The 16,636-nt window shown below is 48.9% G+C and overlaps 1 protein-coding gene and 1 non-coding gene across 12 annotated transcripts in view; one reads left to right on the forward strand and one right to left on the reverse strand.

The window, feature by feature from the left end:
* The first annotated feature begins 311 nt into the window (after window positions 1–311).
* On the forward strand, window positions 312–427 carry LOC124240506 (U5 spliceosomal RNA). Its single transcript, XR_006888897.1, has one exon. It is a non-coding gene; the product is annotated as a U5 spliceosomal RNA (small nuclear RNA).
* A 2,631-nt stretch (window positions 428–3,058) lies between these two features.
* ARMH1 (armadillo like helical domain containing 1) overlaps window positions 3,059–16,636 on the reverse strand; it is a 49,644-nt gene continuing 36,066 nt past the window's right edge. For 5 of the 11 annotated variants that reach the window (XR_006888586.1, XR_006888585.1, XR_006888591.1 and 2 more), the window contains 4 exons: window positions 14,383–14,499; window positions 5,588–6,117; window positions 5,043–5,495; window positions 3,059–4,965 (listed from right to left, as the gene is read on the reverse strand). Coding sequence is in view for 4 of the 11 variants with exons in the window: in XM_046660813.1 (XP_046516769.1) it covers window positions 5,100–5,495; window positions 5,588–6,117; window positions 14,383–14,499 (1,043 nt within the window). In the remaining 7 variants the exon portion in view is untranslated. Of the gene's footprint in view, window positions 5,496–5,587; window positions 6,118–14,382; window positions 14,500–16,636 lie in introns of all 11 variants that reach the window. The other 6 variants (XR_006888589.1, XM_046660816.1, XM_046660815.1 and 3 more) reach the window with 6 other exon arrangements.

A 16,636-nucleotide genomic window follows, 5' to 3' on the forward strand; every position in this document is an offset into this window, starting at 1 on the left:
GCCCCCTGGTGGTGGCCCCAGGCCTAGCGGTAGCAGGAAAACCGGTGAACAATTTAAGGTATTTCCGGAAACGGAGGTTGGCGACTCAGCCTTATTTACATACCCACAATGCATTGCACAAGGCTATTTCCTACTTTAAAAAGGCTGGATTCTTCGTTTCCTTTTGACTTTTTTCCCCCCTAAAAAGACTCTGCTTTCAACAGAATTGTCTGATTTAGAGGCAGAAACCACTGGCTCTTTTGGGTAAATAATTACCATTGCTGCTCTAGGAGTTACAGTTACCCGAGGACTGAGCGTGACAGATGTCACGCATACTCTAGTTTCTCTTCAGATCGTATAAATCTTTCGCCTTTTACTAAAGATTTCCGTGGAGAGGAACAATTCTGAGTTTTTACCCAATTTTTTGAGGCCTTGCACTTGCAAGGCTTATAAAGCTGTACTAAAAATAGAACTGTGTGGTATTTGTGAGTTTTCTCACCGGTGTTTACTTCCGTCGCTGGTGGTGTTTTTAATCCTTTTTTTTCCGTGTTAGTGACGGTGTTTTCAAAAGAATTCACGCGGTAACGGGTTTCACATGGAGTGTTTTCGGTTTTTTTCTCGGTGCGTCCGTGTTCTGTGCAGCTGCCGTGTTCTTCTTGTGTTGTCCTGCTCCTCTGGGACCCGTTTTCTTCCCTGCGGGTTTCGTCATTCATTTCTGCCGCAGCACTGGCCACCATGACCCACGTGTGCACTTCAGAGAAAAGGCTGTAACTGTCCGTTCGCCCGTCTGGCGTCGGAAGCTGACCCAGCGCCAGGAACAAAGCCCATGCGTCGCCTGCGTAAATGGACGAAGGGCGCATGGGTCTCTCTACAGCTCCAACGGTTCCCTTAGTGTGAAGGTCGCTCAGGGTGGTCGTTACATCCCTACCTAGTAGGTTGTCTAGAAAAATACTCATGTCTCAAGCATCCTTTGGATTGCAGCTTGTTCTCGCGGAACGGTAGGTTCTGGTGGGAGAGGTGATGCGGCCTCCTGATGGAGAAAGGGGCAGCAGCGGGAAGGGGCCAGCTCCGGGCGGGGCGCCAACCGCCCCCTTCTCCCAGCAACCACAGTTATAAGAAGCGCAAGTCCATTCACAGAGATGGCAGATACACTTCATTCCTAGGGCTTCGGATTACTTACGTTCACACCTTAGAGGCCACCAAGCATTAACCTGAGCTGCTTCCTGTGCCTGGCACCGGGCCTGGCACAGAGCAGTCGCCCAAGAGATGTTTGCAATCTATGAAATATGTGGTTACCTGTTTTTGCCGAGGCCTTGAATAAAAAGTTCTTTAACTTTAAAAAGTCCAAGCTTGCGCCTATCTGTCCACAAACATTTTTCAAGGCAGTACCTGCGGAGCCAGCTCTGATGGCTTAGTAGGTAAAGTTCTGTGCTCACCGCTTCCGTGGTTGGGGGTTCGGTTCTGGTCACAGAACCACACCACCCATCTGTCAGTTGCTATTTTTACAAAAACTTTTTAAAAACTAAACTATAATTGGTTGCTTTTTTTTAAATTAATTTTTTTTTTTAAGATTTTATTTTTCCTTTTTCTCCCCAAAGTCCCCTCGGTACACTGTTGTGTATTTTTTGTTGTGGCTCCTTCTAGTTGTGGCATGTGAGATGCTGCCTCAGCATGGCTTGATGAGCGGTGCCATGTCCGCGCCCAGGATTTGAAACCGGTGAAACCCCAGACCCCAAAGCGGAGCAGGCAAGCTTAACCACTCGGCCATGGGGTGGCCCCTGGTTGCTTTTAGTATGACACATTTATAAATATATTTTTTCCCGATGAAGTAATTTAGCCTTAAAACTAGAACTGAATCATTTGCTAAAAATAGAAAATTTTCAGGTTTATTTGTGATTTCAAATTTTTATGTGGCTCAAGACAGCAATTGTTATAAATTTGAACTTTAAAAATAAACTTGTACTACATGACGATCAAATGCAATATACAAACTCTAACTGGATCCTAAACAAAAAACAAAAAAGGGGAGGAAGAAAACGGAAGGTAAGTTTTTCAGATAATTGTGGAAATTTTAACATGTACTCTATTTTAGATGGTATTATTGACTTCATAATCGTATTAGTTTTCTTGCTGCTGTAACAATCATAAATTTAATGACAACAAATGATTCTCTTACAGTTCTGGAGGTCAGAAGTCTAAAATCGAGGTGTTGGTGGGGCTGCATTCTTTCTAGATGCTGCAGGAGAGAATGTTTCCTTGCTTTTTTTGGCTTTGAGAAGCTGCCTGCATTCCTTGGCTGGTGAGCTCTTCCTTGCGTCACTCCAACCCTCTTGCTTCTGTCATGCCATCTTCCAGTGGTAACTCTGGGTCCCCCGCCTCCCTCTAATAAGGACCCTTGTGATTTACCTCAATAATCCTCTGCATAATCCAGGATAATCTCTCCATCTCAAGACCCTTAACTTCATCACACCTGCAAAATCACTTTTACCAGGTGAGGGAAGAGTCACAGTCTCCAGGGGTAGGGTGGGGACGTATTTGGAGGCCATGACTCTGACCACCACAATAATGATATTGTAATTATGTAGGAGAATGTTCTTATTCATAGTAGAAACATAATGTGAAGTATTTAGTGGTGAAATGTCATGATATCTGAATCTTTCAAACAGTTCAGTAAACACACAGAGAGAAAGCAAGTGTGTCAAAGAGTCTAGGTATACAGTTATTCCTTTTATTATTCTTTCAACTTTTTTGTAGTTTTGAACTTTTGAAAATAAAAAGTTGGAGGAAAAGAAATATATATTGATAAATTCCATGTAATATATGCTTTAGATACTTGCATTATACCGAAAATTTCATTTTAAAAAGTTCCCTTTATTTTTTTTGAGGAAGATTAGCTCTGAGCTAACTACTGCCAGTCCTCCTCTTTTTTGCTGAGGAAGCCTGGCCCTGAGCTAAAATCGTGCCCATCTTCCTCTACTTTATACGTGGGACGCCTGCCCCAGCATGGCTTTTGCCAAGCGGTGCCATGTCTGCACCCAGGATCTGAACCGGCAAACCCCAGGCCGCCCAAGTGGAACGTGCACACTTGACTGCTGTGCCACCGGGCTGGCCCCATTGTTTTTCTTAAACTATGATCGCCTTAGACCAGTGGTTTCTAGATGTTTTGATTTTCCAATTATTAAAATTTCCAAAAAATTTCTGGTGTACTGCTTTTTACCATCATTCTACAAAAGAAAGGCCATTTCAAGACTAAAAACAGTAAGAATGACTTGACCCCAAATGACAGGACTTTTCTTTGAAACAGGAAATCCATTTAGCTTTATGGAAAACACGACTATGTTTTGTTAACTTCTCTCTCTTCCCTCGACGCAAATAGAGGAAAGCTGAGGGTCGACATCAGTTTGGGGAAGGCTGGGGGCGGGGGCGGAGCTTAGACTAACAACATCAGGGCCTGCGGTGCCCTCTTGTGGCAGCCTGGGGAGTTACTTCCACCTGACTTCACTGCCTCTGCTTTGGAGGGACAACTCCCTCACACACCTCAGTCAGTCAGTCATGCACGCCAGGCATTGTGCTCAGTGTTTGCGATTATCAGTAACAGATATCCCTGCCCTGGTGGAGCTGGAACAATAACTAAATAAGTGCTATGGAAAAAATAGCAGCGTAAGGGTGATTGGGGGCCCGAATGTAGGAGTGGTAATGTGGGTTGCAGCTTAAAAACGAGTAGCCCTCATTGAGAACCTCAGTTTTGCGTAAAGATCTGAAGGGAGGTGAGTGAATTAGCCAGGCAGCTAGTTATCTGGGGAGAGAGGTTCTAAGAACAGAACCTCTCACTGTTCAACAGAAAAGTCAGGACAAAAGCCCTAAGGCAAGAGCTTGTTTGTCAGTTTCAGGAAACACCCACACAGCCAGGGCGACTGCAGAAAGGAGAGAGTTCAGAGGTGGTGGGAGACCCTATGGCCAAGGGTGTGAGCTTTACTTTCAGTGAAATGGACAGCCCTACAAGGTTTTGAACAGAGCAATAGAGTCTAAAGTTTAAAAAGACCATTCTGGCTGCTGTATTGAAAAGAGAATAGGGCAGAAAGCAGAGTCATCTAGAGGACAGATGATGGTACTGGGTGGCGAAGCATTAGATGGCTAAGACCAGGGCCTTAGCAATGGAGGGAGTGAGTTGGAACTGGATTCTGGATACATCTGGAAGGTAGAGTCAACAGACAGATGGATACAGATGTTAAACAGAGACAAGAACTCCACTCTTTGTTCTGAGCGGCAGGAAGGATGAGTTGCCGTTAGTAAGTTGCGGAAGGTGGCGCAGGATCGCGAGTTCAGTTTTGGGCACAATGAGGTGGAAGTGTTTAGCTGGAAACAGACGTGTGGGAGTCAGTGCACAGAAGCAGTATTTAAAGCTTGAGCCTGGATGAGATCACTAGGGTGTAAAAGGAGATAGAGGCTCGAGGTCAGAGTCTTGCCTCACTCCAACTCGAAAGAAGCTGGGTTGAAGAGGAGGAATCAGCAAAAGAGAATGAGGAGAAACAACCAGAGAGGCAGGAGACAAACCAGGTGGGTGTGTGTCCTGAAGGAGAGAGTGAGGGGCCAGCAGGCTGTGCCTGTGAACCTTCTGGATGTTGGTCCCTCAGGAGCAGCCCTTTTCCTTGGTGAGCAGAGGCACCCCAACCCAGGATCCCGGCTTTCATTCCATCTCCCTCCCCGCCTCCGACACAGAGAACAGAGAGACAGCAAGACTGTTTATTGAGCTCTTCCCAGCCAGCGGCTCTCCCATTCCCTCACTGGTGGGCCTCACCCCCAGCCTCCCACCTAGGGCCTAGGGGCACCAGGCTCCTTCAGCCACGCTTCCTGCCACACAGCCCTGGCTTCCTGGACTGCCTCAGAGGCTCTGTTACTCCTTTCCTTCCGTATCTTCGTTCTGATCCTCATTACCAGGGCTGAAGCAGAAGCTCATGCTGCTGCAGGCCTCAGTGAGGTGTAACTCTGGAGGCAGGGAGGTGCGCCTGAGCCTGAGCGCCCGCTGCACCTCTCTGCCCCGGGTCCCCTCCCTCCCCACTCACCTCTGGTGACATTGACTTTGTTGGCAGCCAAGATGTCCGCCTGAATGCTATCTATTTTCATGTATAAGTTCTCGGGGCTGCTCTGAGAATGGGAGCAAGGGGAACCTGGCTGAGGTGCCAAGGCAGTCTAGGCTTGGGTGGGCTCGGGCAGAGGGAGGTTGCAGGCCGGGGTTGGGCTCCTAGCTTGACTAGAAGGGCAGCAAAAGGAACGGAAAGGTGCCAGGAGAGGAGGCCACGCCAGGCAGTCCCTCCTGCAGCTGGCCACCAGGCCTCATCTGTGTGGGTGGTGTTGAGCAGGGTGGGGACGGTGTGGAGAGGGCACCATTCTGTCCGTGCCCTTTGCTCTTTGTGGCGGGACGGGATGGGGGCACTTACGAGGAAGAGCTGGTAGAGTTCCTCCCCCATGGACTTGCGCACGTGCTGCTCCACGACCGGGAACGTCTGCACGAAGTACTGCGGAGTGGGGTGGGGGGCGGCCGGCGTGACTGCAGGGCCGCCCCGGGCCGCGCCGCGCCGCCCCGCCCCGCCGGAGCCGCCGCGCTCACCTGCAGCGTGAGGCTGGCCTGCCGCTGGCTGTTGCTGTGGTCCGTGTTGCCCATGGCGCTCAGCAGGCTGTGCACCACGCGCAGGTGCAGCATCTCCTGGGCGAGGCTCGTGTTGCTGCGCGCCAGGACCCTGGGCAGGGGATTCGCACTGCGGCCACCCCTTGGGGCTCGCGTGCCCGGCCGCTGCGCTGGGGCCCGCGGGCAGCGCTGAAGCTGGGGGACTGCACCCCTCCCCACCCCCGTCTGCTTACCCGATGGTCTTGGCGGCCGCGGCCTGCTGCAAGAACACGGGCAGCTGGGCGGTGAGCTGGAGAACCGAGGAGTCTGGCGGAGTGGCAGCCATGAGGCGGGAGACCCCCCTGCTCCCGCCCAGGTGCCCCTTGCCCTCAGTCCTAGCGGGTCTCTACCGTTGAGGATCTTGGGCTGCAGTTTGCTGGTCTCCCTGACCGACGGAATCAGCAGGTCCACGAGGCCTCTGAGCAGCGCCGGGCACACGTCGTAGTTGACCAGGTCCTTGATCAGCTCGATGGCTGCGGAAGGGCAGAGGCGCTGGAGAGGCCTGAGGCTCCAACAGTGCCCACCCCCGAGGAAGCCGAGAGCCCTGGGACCATCCCTTTACCCTCCATCTAGCTTCCCCAGCACCTTTTACTGGCCAGCACTGGGCAGGGCATGGGGGGAGCTGGGCAGGGGGCACCTCAGTCCTGCCCTCCTGCAACTCGTGGTTAAAGAGGAGGAGGAGGGGGTCGAGGCCAGAGCCGGAGGCCCCACAGAGGCAGGCGCCTGTGGCTCGGAGGAATCCAGAGATTTTGTGAAGGAGGGAAGGGCTGGGTTCTTCAAGGAGACAAGGATGGAGAAAGACAAGATGAGAGGAAGACAGAGTTGTGGGTGAGGGATGTGGGGCAGAAAATGAGACAGGGGTGGAAGCAAGGTAGACAGCAGTTTAGAGAAACTTTCCTCTCTGACGAACCATTACTGAGGTATTCTTTGCCCAGGCTCTGTGCCAAGGGCTTTCCATACAGTATCCCACTGAAGTGCACCATAACTGTTCCCAACATAACCGATGAGTTTGCTTTGCAATAAAGCTGACTGTTATCCCCATTTTACCTTGGAGAGAATGAGGCACACAGAGGTAAAGCACTTCGCCCAAGGCACCACAGCTAGGAAGTGGTGAAAGCAAAAGGATGGAAAGAATTTGTTAGGAAGGAGGAGGGAACTAGAATTTATGGAGGGAATTTTCTGGGGCTACTTTCCAGTCATTCATTCCTTCCAGCATTCACTCAGCCTTTTGACAAATCCACAGGGAAGTCCTATTGTGGCCAGGGCACATATGGTGACAAGTGCTATAAAAGGGGTGGTAGGCTGTGGGAGGGCCTGTGAAGATGGGGAGGATTGAGTATTTTTGTAAAGAGAAAGGAACCATAGAGAGGCAGAGCTAGAAGGGGGCAGGGTCAGAGGGTAATGGATGGTAGGCTGGGGTAAATGTTACACTAAACACATGCGCTTCTCCATGGAAGACAGGACTGAGAAACGCGCCGACCCCAGCACAGGAGTCCAGTGTGGCCCCTCTCTCCACTCCCTCCTGGGGGAGACAGGATTTAGGAAAGTACTTGTTTCCCTGGCCAGTCATTTGCATACCAGAATGCAATGTCGACACATGAGAACTATTATCAGTATTATCTGCTTGAAGAACAAAAATTAACCTTTTATTTCCTTGTCAGGAGATTTTACGCGATAAGAACGTATTTGGGAAAAGTCTCTAGAATGGAAGAGAAGCTTTTGTCCATAGGTGCAAAGGCACCCTGTGTGCTGGGGGATCTGCTGGTATCGGGGAAGATGGGCACCGTGGGTACACATACAGCCTTGTTTTTTTGGATGGAATTTCAGCTGAAGATTTTGGTGGACAGGAAACACTCGAGAACTGGTAGTGGTGTTTTCCTGAGGCCTTACTTAGGTAAGGTTAAGTATTTGGTTCCTCAGAGATGGATGCTTGATCTGCCAGAATGCAGGCATATCCCTAAATAAGGAGTAGCAAACACAGCCCATTTGCTGTTTTAAAAGGTGTTTTGATTTTTTTTGTCCTTTAATTTTCAAGGTTTTCACGAGAGGTATAGCATGTGTGCTCTGCGAACTTAAATGTGTATTCTTTGCTCTCTTGTATGAAGGCGGGAAACTACCAGATCAGCTCAACACCAAGTCAACAGAGGATCCCATAGCTTTCCAAGCTCATGACATGGGCCTTCTTTTCCTAACAGTGGACTAGTGTCTTACATCAGTTCTTGACAATTCTCAGTCAACGTTTCTTTAATGGTGCTGCTGCCCTAATCTTCCTTTTTTCTCTTTGTCTCTATTAGATGTTCTCCACCAACCAAGTCTCTTACCTCAGTCTCTTACTCTCTTTATTTTCATCTTTTTGACTTTGGTGAATTCTGAATAGTTTCTTCTTCCCTTTCTTCCTGCTTACTGATTTTCTCTTCACTTGTGTCTAGTCTGTGAAATGTGTCCATTGAGTAATTACTTTTTTTTTTTTTTAATTTTTTTCCCTTTTTCTCCCCAAAGCCCCCTGGTACATAGTTGTATATTCTTCGTTGTGGGTCCTTCTAGTTGCGGCATGTGGGACGCTGCCTCAGCGTGGTCTGATGAGCAGTGCCATGTCCGCGCCCAGGATTGGAACCAACGAAACACTGGGCCGCCTGCAGCGGAGCGCGCGAACTTAACCACTCGGCCACGGGGCCAGCCCCCTGAGTAATTACTTTTAACTATTGTATTTTTAAGTTTCAGAAATTCCATTTTGTTGTTTCTCAAATCTGTTATGTCACTTTTTATAGCTTCCTGATCCCTAAAGTTATTTACCATATTTTTTTAAATTAGCAATAATGGCGCCTTGGATAAACTTCATTGTTTACGATACTGCCACTGTGCAAAGCTTTACCAGATTTTTTTTTAACTTAGTTTTTGAGTCTGTATCTAATAATTACTTTGGCTGAAGTCTTTGTGAGTCATTTTCTAGTCTACTAGTCACTTACAGTAACTTCTTTGTGTGCATGATTATCTTATACTTTGGGTTGGTCTTGTATGTGCAAAATTAATTGTAGGAAAAACTTGAGAGCTAGGATGAAGATACTTTCTTCCAGAGAGCATTTTCCTTTGTTTCTATCAGCCACCTGAGCACTCTTAATTCTGAACCACCTTTGCCTAAGTTCAAGACTTGAGGTTCCTTGGACCACCAGCTGGTTGTACAATCCGTGGAAGACCACTTGAGGGCTGGCCTACTTCTGGCTCACCCTTACCGTCAGGATATTGTCCTCCAGGGTCCCAGCTTAATGCATTTCTGGTAGAGATATCAGACCTCCTACCTGGGGCAGACCCGCTGCCTTCTCTGTCCCATGTCTTTTTTTTTTAAGATTGGCCCTCAGCTAACATCTGTTGCCAATTTTTTTTTCTTCTTCTCCCCAAAGCCCCCCAGTACATAGCTGTGTGTTCTAGTTGTAGGTCCTTCTGGCTGTGCTACGTAGGACGTCGCCTCAGCATGGCCTGATGAGCGGTGCTAGGTCCGCACCCAGGATCTGAACCGGCGAAACCCTGGGCCCGGGAAGGGAGCGTGTGAACTTAACCACGGGCCGGCCCCTCCCTCACCTTTTGATGCTGCTTCGTTTCTTCCGGATCAGGAAATGGCCTCTACTTTGAGTGCTGGGCTTCCTTCTGGGTTCTCACCTTCCCCTAGGTTGTGGTCTGGTAATTCCTCACTGTACTGCTCTCTAATGTTATTAAGAAGGTAACATTTTTTTCTTCTAGATATTTGTGCTACAATGGGAAATAGATATTTGATTTTTGTCGCTGGTTCCTAGCCCACAGCTTCTAAAAGCCTTGGAATCTCCAGAGTGATGAGTGTCTTTTGCATGTTTAATGAGATAATTGGTGGCTGGGGGTGCCTAGAGGGCATCAGGATGGGGGCTGGTCACTAGAAAGACCAGGACATGACTACAGGGTTGGACCTTTCAGCCCCAGCCCCTAGCCTCTAGGGAGGGGAGAGAGATGAGAGAGTGAGTTAATCACCAGTAGCCAATGATGTAATCCTCATGCCTATGTAATGAAACCTCCATAAAAACCCTTCAGTGATGGGGTTTGGAGAGCTTCCGGGTTGGTGAACACATCGAGGTGTGGGAGGGTGGTGTGTCTGGAACAGCCCCCTAACCCATGTCTTGCCCTATACATCTCTTCCATTTGGCTGTTTCTGAGCTGACTCCTTTATAATAAACTGGTAATAAAGTGCTTTCCTGAGTTCTGTGAGTTGTTCTGGTAAATTGTGAAATCTGAACGGGAGAGGGGGTTATGGGAACCGTCTGACTTTGTGGCCAGCTTGGACAGAAGTGTGGGTGACATGGGGCATCTGAAGCGAGGGCAGTTTTGTGGGACTGTGCTCTTAAGCCTGTGGAGTTTGAAGTTAACTCCGGGCAGTTAGTGTCAGAATCGAATTGAACCGTAGGACAACCAGCTGGTGTCCACAGAGAACTGGAGAATTGCTTGGTGTGGAAAACCCCCACACATTTAGTGTCAGAAGTCTTGTGAGTAAAATCAGCTCAGTAGTTTAGTCTCCAGGTGGGGGAATGGGTCCAAACTGCCTAGCCTACCATTATCAGAAAAAGAGTCTTTACCTGGCCATTGGTACTCATTCTTCTAGACTCAGTTCAGAAATGAGCTTTCTGGCCTGTTCTCTCCCTGACTACACTCTGGACCACTCAGGAGCAGATGTTCTGCGTCTCTGGCCCTACAGCATCACTTTCTCACCATGGCGTACTGGTATCATCCAGTAAGAGTCTCTCCACTAGTGTGTAAACTCCGGTGAACGTATCTGAGGCACCCCTGTCTGCCCAGAGCCTCAAACTGTTCCTGGCACAAATGCACGCTCCATAAATGTTGTCGAAAAGAAGTGAGTGGATCTTGCATTCTTGTAGGCTAAAGACCACTCCGGTCGTGGCAGCCTAGGACTGTGCTTGGAAACTGCCAGCTTGCTGAGAGATGACCCTAGAGGAGGCTCTGCCCTGGCCACTGTGGCCCCATCCACACTGAGCTGTAGAACTCCTCCCAGCCCTGACTCTTGTACAGGCTGAAGAGCCAGCACTGCTGCAGCTCCATCCCTTCATCTCCATGGCCAACTGAGGGAGCTCTTGGAAGCCAGGACCTTAACTTCTGGGCCAGCCTAGAACTGAGCCACGTGCCATGAATGCTCACTTCATATGAGCCAGGCATATGGAAAGGTGAAGGGATTTTGGCCCTCCCTCCACGCTGGGAGATAAGGGGCATCTGGTGAAGAGGCCATGAAAGGGACTGTGTTGATCTACAAGGCACACAGAGTAGGTCTCTGCAGGAGATGCTTTCAGCTCTTGGAACCTTTACTTGCTTAACTCCCAACAGACATATGCTGCCTAACAGTGAACAAATGCTGGTCAGAAAACTGTCATTGACAAGCACCAACAGAGCAGTGGCCTGTTTACCCAGAGGTAGAGGCTCTGTGTCTTGCACACACACTGCACACTCAACTCTCCTGCCTGCTGCTGAACCATCAGCTGCCAAGCCCAGCAGAGGGAGCGGGAGCTGCGTTCCGCACTCCAGGCCTCAGAGCGCCCTCTGGCAGGAAGAAGAGAACCAGTTTTGGCTGGTGTGTTGATCTAAGGAAGGGCATGGAGAACCAGCCCACTTCCCCAAAACTGCCCTTGTGCCAGATTCTGGGAGGCCTGCCATCCTTCCGGGCTCTAGAGCCATGGGGCACACCAGAAGGCCTGGTCCTGAGGCCAGTCTTGTCTCAGCCTGTTCTTCCCAATCACAGACTCAAAGATTCACTCCCAGGAGCAAATCCTCAAGGATGTCCCCTGCTACCCCTTCTAGTGCTTGGCACTCTGGGGACAGGCCTTCTGGGGCAGCCCCTTTCCTCTGTGGACCAAGCTGATTCAGAAACAGCTGGTTCATTCAGAAACACTTCCTATGACTGTCCAGCCGCTCCTTCTGGGTTTCCTCTTTGTCCAGGTCTCCAGGGGTGGCCCTCACAACCCAGGTGCCCCTCACCCCAGCCTCCGATTGCTCAGATCTGGTTCTAATTTGGACTCACAGAGCCGGCAACATTGCGGACGGAAAGGGACTTGCATGTCGAGCCTCCCCAGCTTCCTCCAAACACTCTCCCACCCGGATGAAAATGTGGCCTGGGTGCCGCTGGCTGCTTGGCAGCCGTGGCCTGTGCTGGCTGGAGGTTGAAACCCCCAAGTCTTCTCACTTGTTCTCATATTGTTTGGTTATGAAACCTTTTCTTCCTTCTTGAATTAGTGCAGCTTGGTTTTTGCGTCTGAGCGGTTGGCTCCTCTCCCATCCGACTACACGGGGCCTCGTCAGCTGCAGCACACCTCTCAGGAGTGGGCTCTTCCCAGACACAAGCTGGTGGCACCTTAGTGCCAGGACACCCGGGAAGAGTGCCTGCCTGTGCCTAAGCGAGCTCTTCCTGCAGCAAGGAAGGACTCCGTGAACACTCAGGGGAGAAATGAATGGATGAAGACAATATTATGAAATTTCCCTGACCACAAGTGGCATTCTCTGCCCACATAGGACCAAGTACTCCAGGAGACAAATATCTGGCTCTGCCTATTCACTTTACACTAAATACTTGATCCTTCGTTGACTGTATATCGGCAACTCTTGGAGCTCCTTAGAAAAATGGATTTAGTCACTGAGTCATTTTTGATTGAGTTTAAAATTCACAGCTGTCACTATTTACACCAAAAGCGAAAGTGCTAGTCCCTGACCAAATATCTCCACGAGAACCACAGCCAGTTACAACTCCTCACACCCCGTGCTAGTCACCAAGCACAGCAGACTCATTCGGAAAGCAGGGGGCCACAGGACACCACTGTCTTTGGCAGCTTTGCCTGAAGCCTGTGGTGCTAACAATACCCAACTGTCCTAAACTGAGGCAGTCATTGGTTCATTCACTGATTCATTCATTTATCTAACTAAATACTCACTGAGCATCTTCTGTGTGTCAGACTCCTGTGCTATGGCCATGAGGAGGACTAAGATACGATCCCTACCCTCAGGGATGACACAGTCTAATGGGGTACCAGTAAGAACACTACATCATGAATGCCAGTTTCCTAAGAGCCATGGGAACCCAAAGGAAGCCAGGCTGGTGTGAGGGTATGTTGACGTAGAGAATCAGGAGAAGGCTCCCTTGGAGAAGGTGACATGTGAGCTGATAAAGCCAGGGGGAGAAGGGAGGGACTGGAATGAAGGATGTGACAACTGCCATGTTGGGTAGTGCCTGCTACCCTTGTGGCCAGGCCAGCAGGGAGGTCTGGCGGGGACACGGGAGGTTGGGTCATGGAGTGAGAGCTACGCCTGGGGAGGTAGGCCAGCCCCAGCTTCTGAGGGCTTTTCATGTGCCAACCATCCTATAGAGCAGGCATTTTCTTGTCTTTCATTTCAGAGAAAACTAAGACTCAAAAAGATTGAATTGCTTGCCCAAGGTCAAACAGCTAATAAGTAGTGGAATGACTCTGTTGGATTCCAAAGCTCATATCCTCCACCACTAAGTTCTGCTGCCTCCACTGTGGTGGAATAGGAGATAGACTGAGTGTGGGCACCACCCTGGAGAGATGGAGATCGGTTTAGGGGTGAGAAATACAAAGACATGAATTGCAGCGGTGGAGACAGAATGAAGAAGAGGGAAGAGATTTGAATGCTATTAAGGAGTTAGAGTTGACTGGTCTTGTTAGCAGGTGGCTGAAGGTGGGAAGGGGAAGAGAGGATGATCCCTATATTTCTAGCCTGGGGGACTGGGTGGTTTTCACTGAGATTGGCACTTTGGAGAATGAAAGGTTTGGAGCTGGAATATCAGGAGTCCAGTTCTGAATATGGTCAGTGACATCCAAGGGGAGATGTTCAGCAGGCAAATGGGAGCAATGGTCTGGAGCTGAGGAGAGCGGTCTGAGCTGCAGGGAGGTCACTCAACCACTCTGCCGTCATCCTCGGAATGGGAATGATAATAGAGCCCACCTCGGCAGCTTACTGTGAGGGTTAAATGAGTAAAGAGCTGGAGCAGTACCTAGCGTGGGGAAAATACTTTATAAAGGTTAGCCATTATTGTTTCTGTCATTATAGGTGGTAATTAAAACCATAGGGTGGATGAGGAAAGAGAAGGGGACCTAGGATTGAATCCTGAGAGAAAAAGAAACCAACACCTAAGGGACTGGTAGAGGAGTAGGAATGTATAAAGGATGGAGAAGTGGTTTCCAGAGAGACAGGAGGAAGCCAGGAGAGGATGGGGTCTGGGAAGGAAGAGGTTAGAGTCCTCAGGGAGGAGGGGGTGACAGTTGAGAGTTCATGCCCAGCGAGGCTGAGGAGCAGCTCTGCGGGGCGCACGCTCATTCACTGGACAAACGTCGATTGGGTCCGTGTCGGCTCCAGCGCTAGTGCTGACTGACAGCCGTAAACAAAGCAGATGCAAGGAGCACGCCGCTGACACTCGATGGAAACTTTAGTGTAAGAGGAAGGCTTCCTCGAATCCAAAGAGGAACCACAGAATCCACGGCCTGTCAGCGCTGGAGGAAAGCTTGGGGATCACTGGTCTCATGCATGAAGAAACCCAGAACGAATGATTTGCCAAGGGAACCACAATAAAGAGGAGACAGAGCTGTAGCAGCAGCTTAGTATTCTTTTGGCAGACGGAGCCCTAGAAATGGCATTGCCTCTGGGACCTGTGGCGGGGCCACGCAACCATTTCCAAGGCACGCAGCACTGATGAGCTTTTTTACAATTCTTTGCTTCTTGAGCCTTGGAACACCGACGTCCCGGTTCTCTCTTCGCTCCCAGACAAGACTGCCACCTACTGGCCACATGGGAGAAGTGCGCTTCAGGGTTTGCTTCCTTCTCTGGCAGGGTAAGAATATAAATTTGGGAAGTTGCACTGTTGCAAGGAAGAGGCCAGTGTCAGGCATCTTCCGGACCAATTACATCCTCTCTCTGATTCCTGTACATTTCGCCACCTCTTTCACTACATCCTGTTCACAGCCCAATGTTGAAACATTAAAAACACATTGTCACTTAGTATTTTGTTTTAAAAAGCCAAGCAACAAAGTAATTAATGTTATGTGCTATGGTGGTATACGTATGGCTGAGTCAAGAATTACTATGGTATATCTTCCACTGGTATTTGCTTCTCTGGGCAAGTCTCACCAAGTCCAACCAGCCCGTGTGCCGGTGCTTTGCTCTGCTCCTGACACAAGTGACGCACCGCTGTGCTAGGCGTACAAGGGAAGACAGGACCAGGCCAGGGCAGACACAGGTTTTGAGGGCCAGGCAAACTGCGCAATTAGACACAAGTTTTTCCCAAGGACTTTCTATTTTAAAAAAAACTCTGGAAGACTGTATCATAAAACTTATAAATGTGGAGTACAGTGTCGTAGTTGAAGTGCTCATATAATTTTGGGGAAAAAATGTATCTTTTAAAAATATTCAGCAGGTTTTTATGTGAGACTATCCTTTAGTGTCAGAGCTGTGTGACTGTTGTCCAATGAAGTTACACAGGACAGGTGGCTCCTAAACAGCAGGAAACCTGAAATTCCTGTCCATGTTAGCTCAGAAGAGGAAAGCAGGGGCACAAGATTCTGTGGGGCAGAAGTTGTAGTTTTAAAAATGAGATCTTGGGGGGCTGGCCCCTTGGCCTAGTGGTTGCTTGGCATGCTGTGCTTCAGCAGCCCAGGTTCAGTTCCGGGGCATGGACCTACACCACTCGTCAGTGGCCATGATATGGCAGTGACCCACATACAAAATAGAGGAAGACTGGCACAGATGTTACCTCAGGGTGAAACTTCCTCAAGCAAAAAAGAGGAAGACTGGCAACAGATATTAGCCCAGGGCAAATCTTCCTCAGCAAATAAAATAAAATAAAATAAAAAATCTTGTAGTATTTGTTGTAAAAGGCATGAAGCTTAGGGGCTGGACCCACGGCCGAGTGGCTAAGTTCACGTGCTCTGCTTTGGCGGCCCAGGGTTTCATGGGTTCGGATCCTGGGCACGGACGTGGCACCACTCATCAAGCCATGTTGAGGAGGTGTCCCACATAGCACAACCAAAAGGACCCACAACTAAAATATACAACTCTGTACTGGGGGGACTTGGGGAGAAAAAAAAGAAGAAGATTTGCAACAGTTGTTAGCTCAGGTGCCAATCTTAAAAAATAAAAAAGTTTTTAAAAAAAGGCATGAAGCTGAGAAAACATAATTTTAAAAAGTATGTTTTATTGTAATAATAATGACGTTGCTTATCCTCAGGTTTTGTCTGTTTCTCAAAACTGGTAAAAACTAAAAAAGTCTTGTTCTCCTAGCACTGGAGAGACAGACAGTGTGGTGCTGAGGAGATGGGCACAGGAGTTAGGCTGCCTGGGTGTGACCCACAACTTTCCCACTTATTATCTTTGAGATTTTGGACAGGTTATTTAATTGCTTTGTGCCTCAGTTTCCTCATCTATAAACTGAGTATGATAATTGTACCTACTTCTCAGAATTGTTCTGAGAATTACATGAGATGATTAAAGAGCTTAGAAGAGTGCCTGGCATGTAGTCATCATTACAGGCACACCTTAGAGATATTGGGGGTTCTGTTCCAGACCACCGCAATAAGTGAATATCGCAATAAAGCGAGTCACATGAACTTTTTGGTTTCTCAGTGCACATAAAAGTTATGTTTACACTATACTGTAGTCTAGTAAGTGTGCAACAGCATTATGTCTCAAAAAGCTATGTACATACCTTAATTAAAAAAATAGTTTAGGGGGCTGGCCTGGTGGCGTAGCGGCTAAGTTCGCACGTTCTGCTTCTTGGTGGCCCAGGGTTCGCTGGTTCGGATCCCAGGTGCGGACATGGCACTGCTTGCCATGCCATGCTGTGGTAGGCGTCCCACATATAAAAGTAGAGGAAGATGGGCATGGATGTTAGCTCAGGGCCAGTCTTCCTCAGCAAAAAAGAGGAGGACTGGCAATAGCTCAGGGCTAATCTTACTCAAAAAAAAA

The sequence above is a fragment of the Equus quagga genome, chromosome 5 (genome assembly GCF_021613505.1).
Source record: "Equus quagga isolate Etosha38 chromosome 5, UCLA_HA_Equagga_1.0, whole genome shotgun sequence".
NCBI lineage: Eukaryota > Metazoa > Chordata > Mammalia > Perissodactyla > Equidae > Equus > Equus quagga.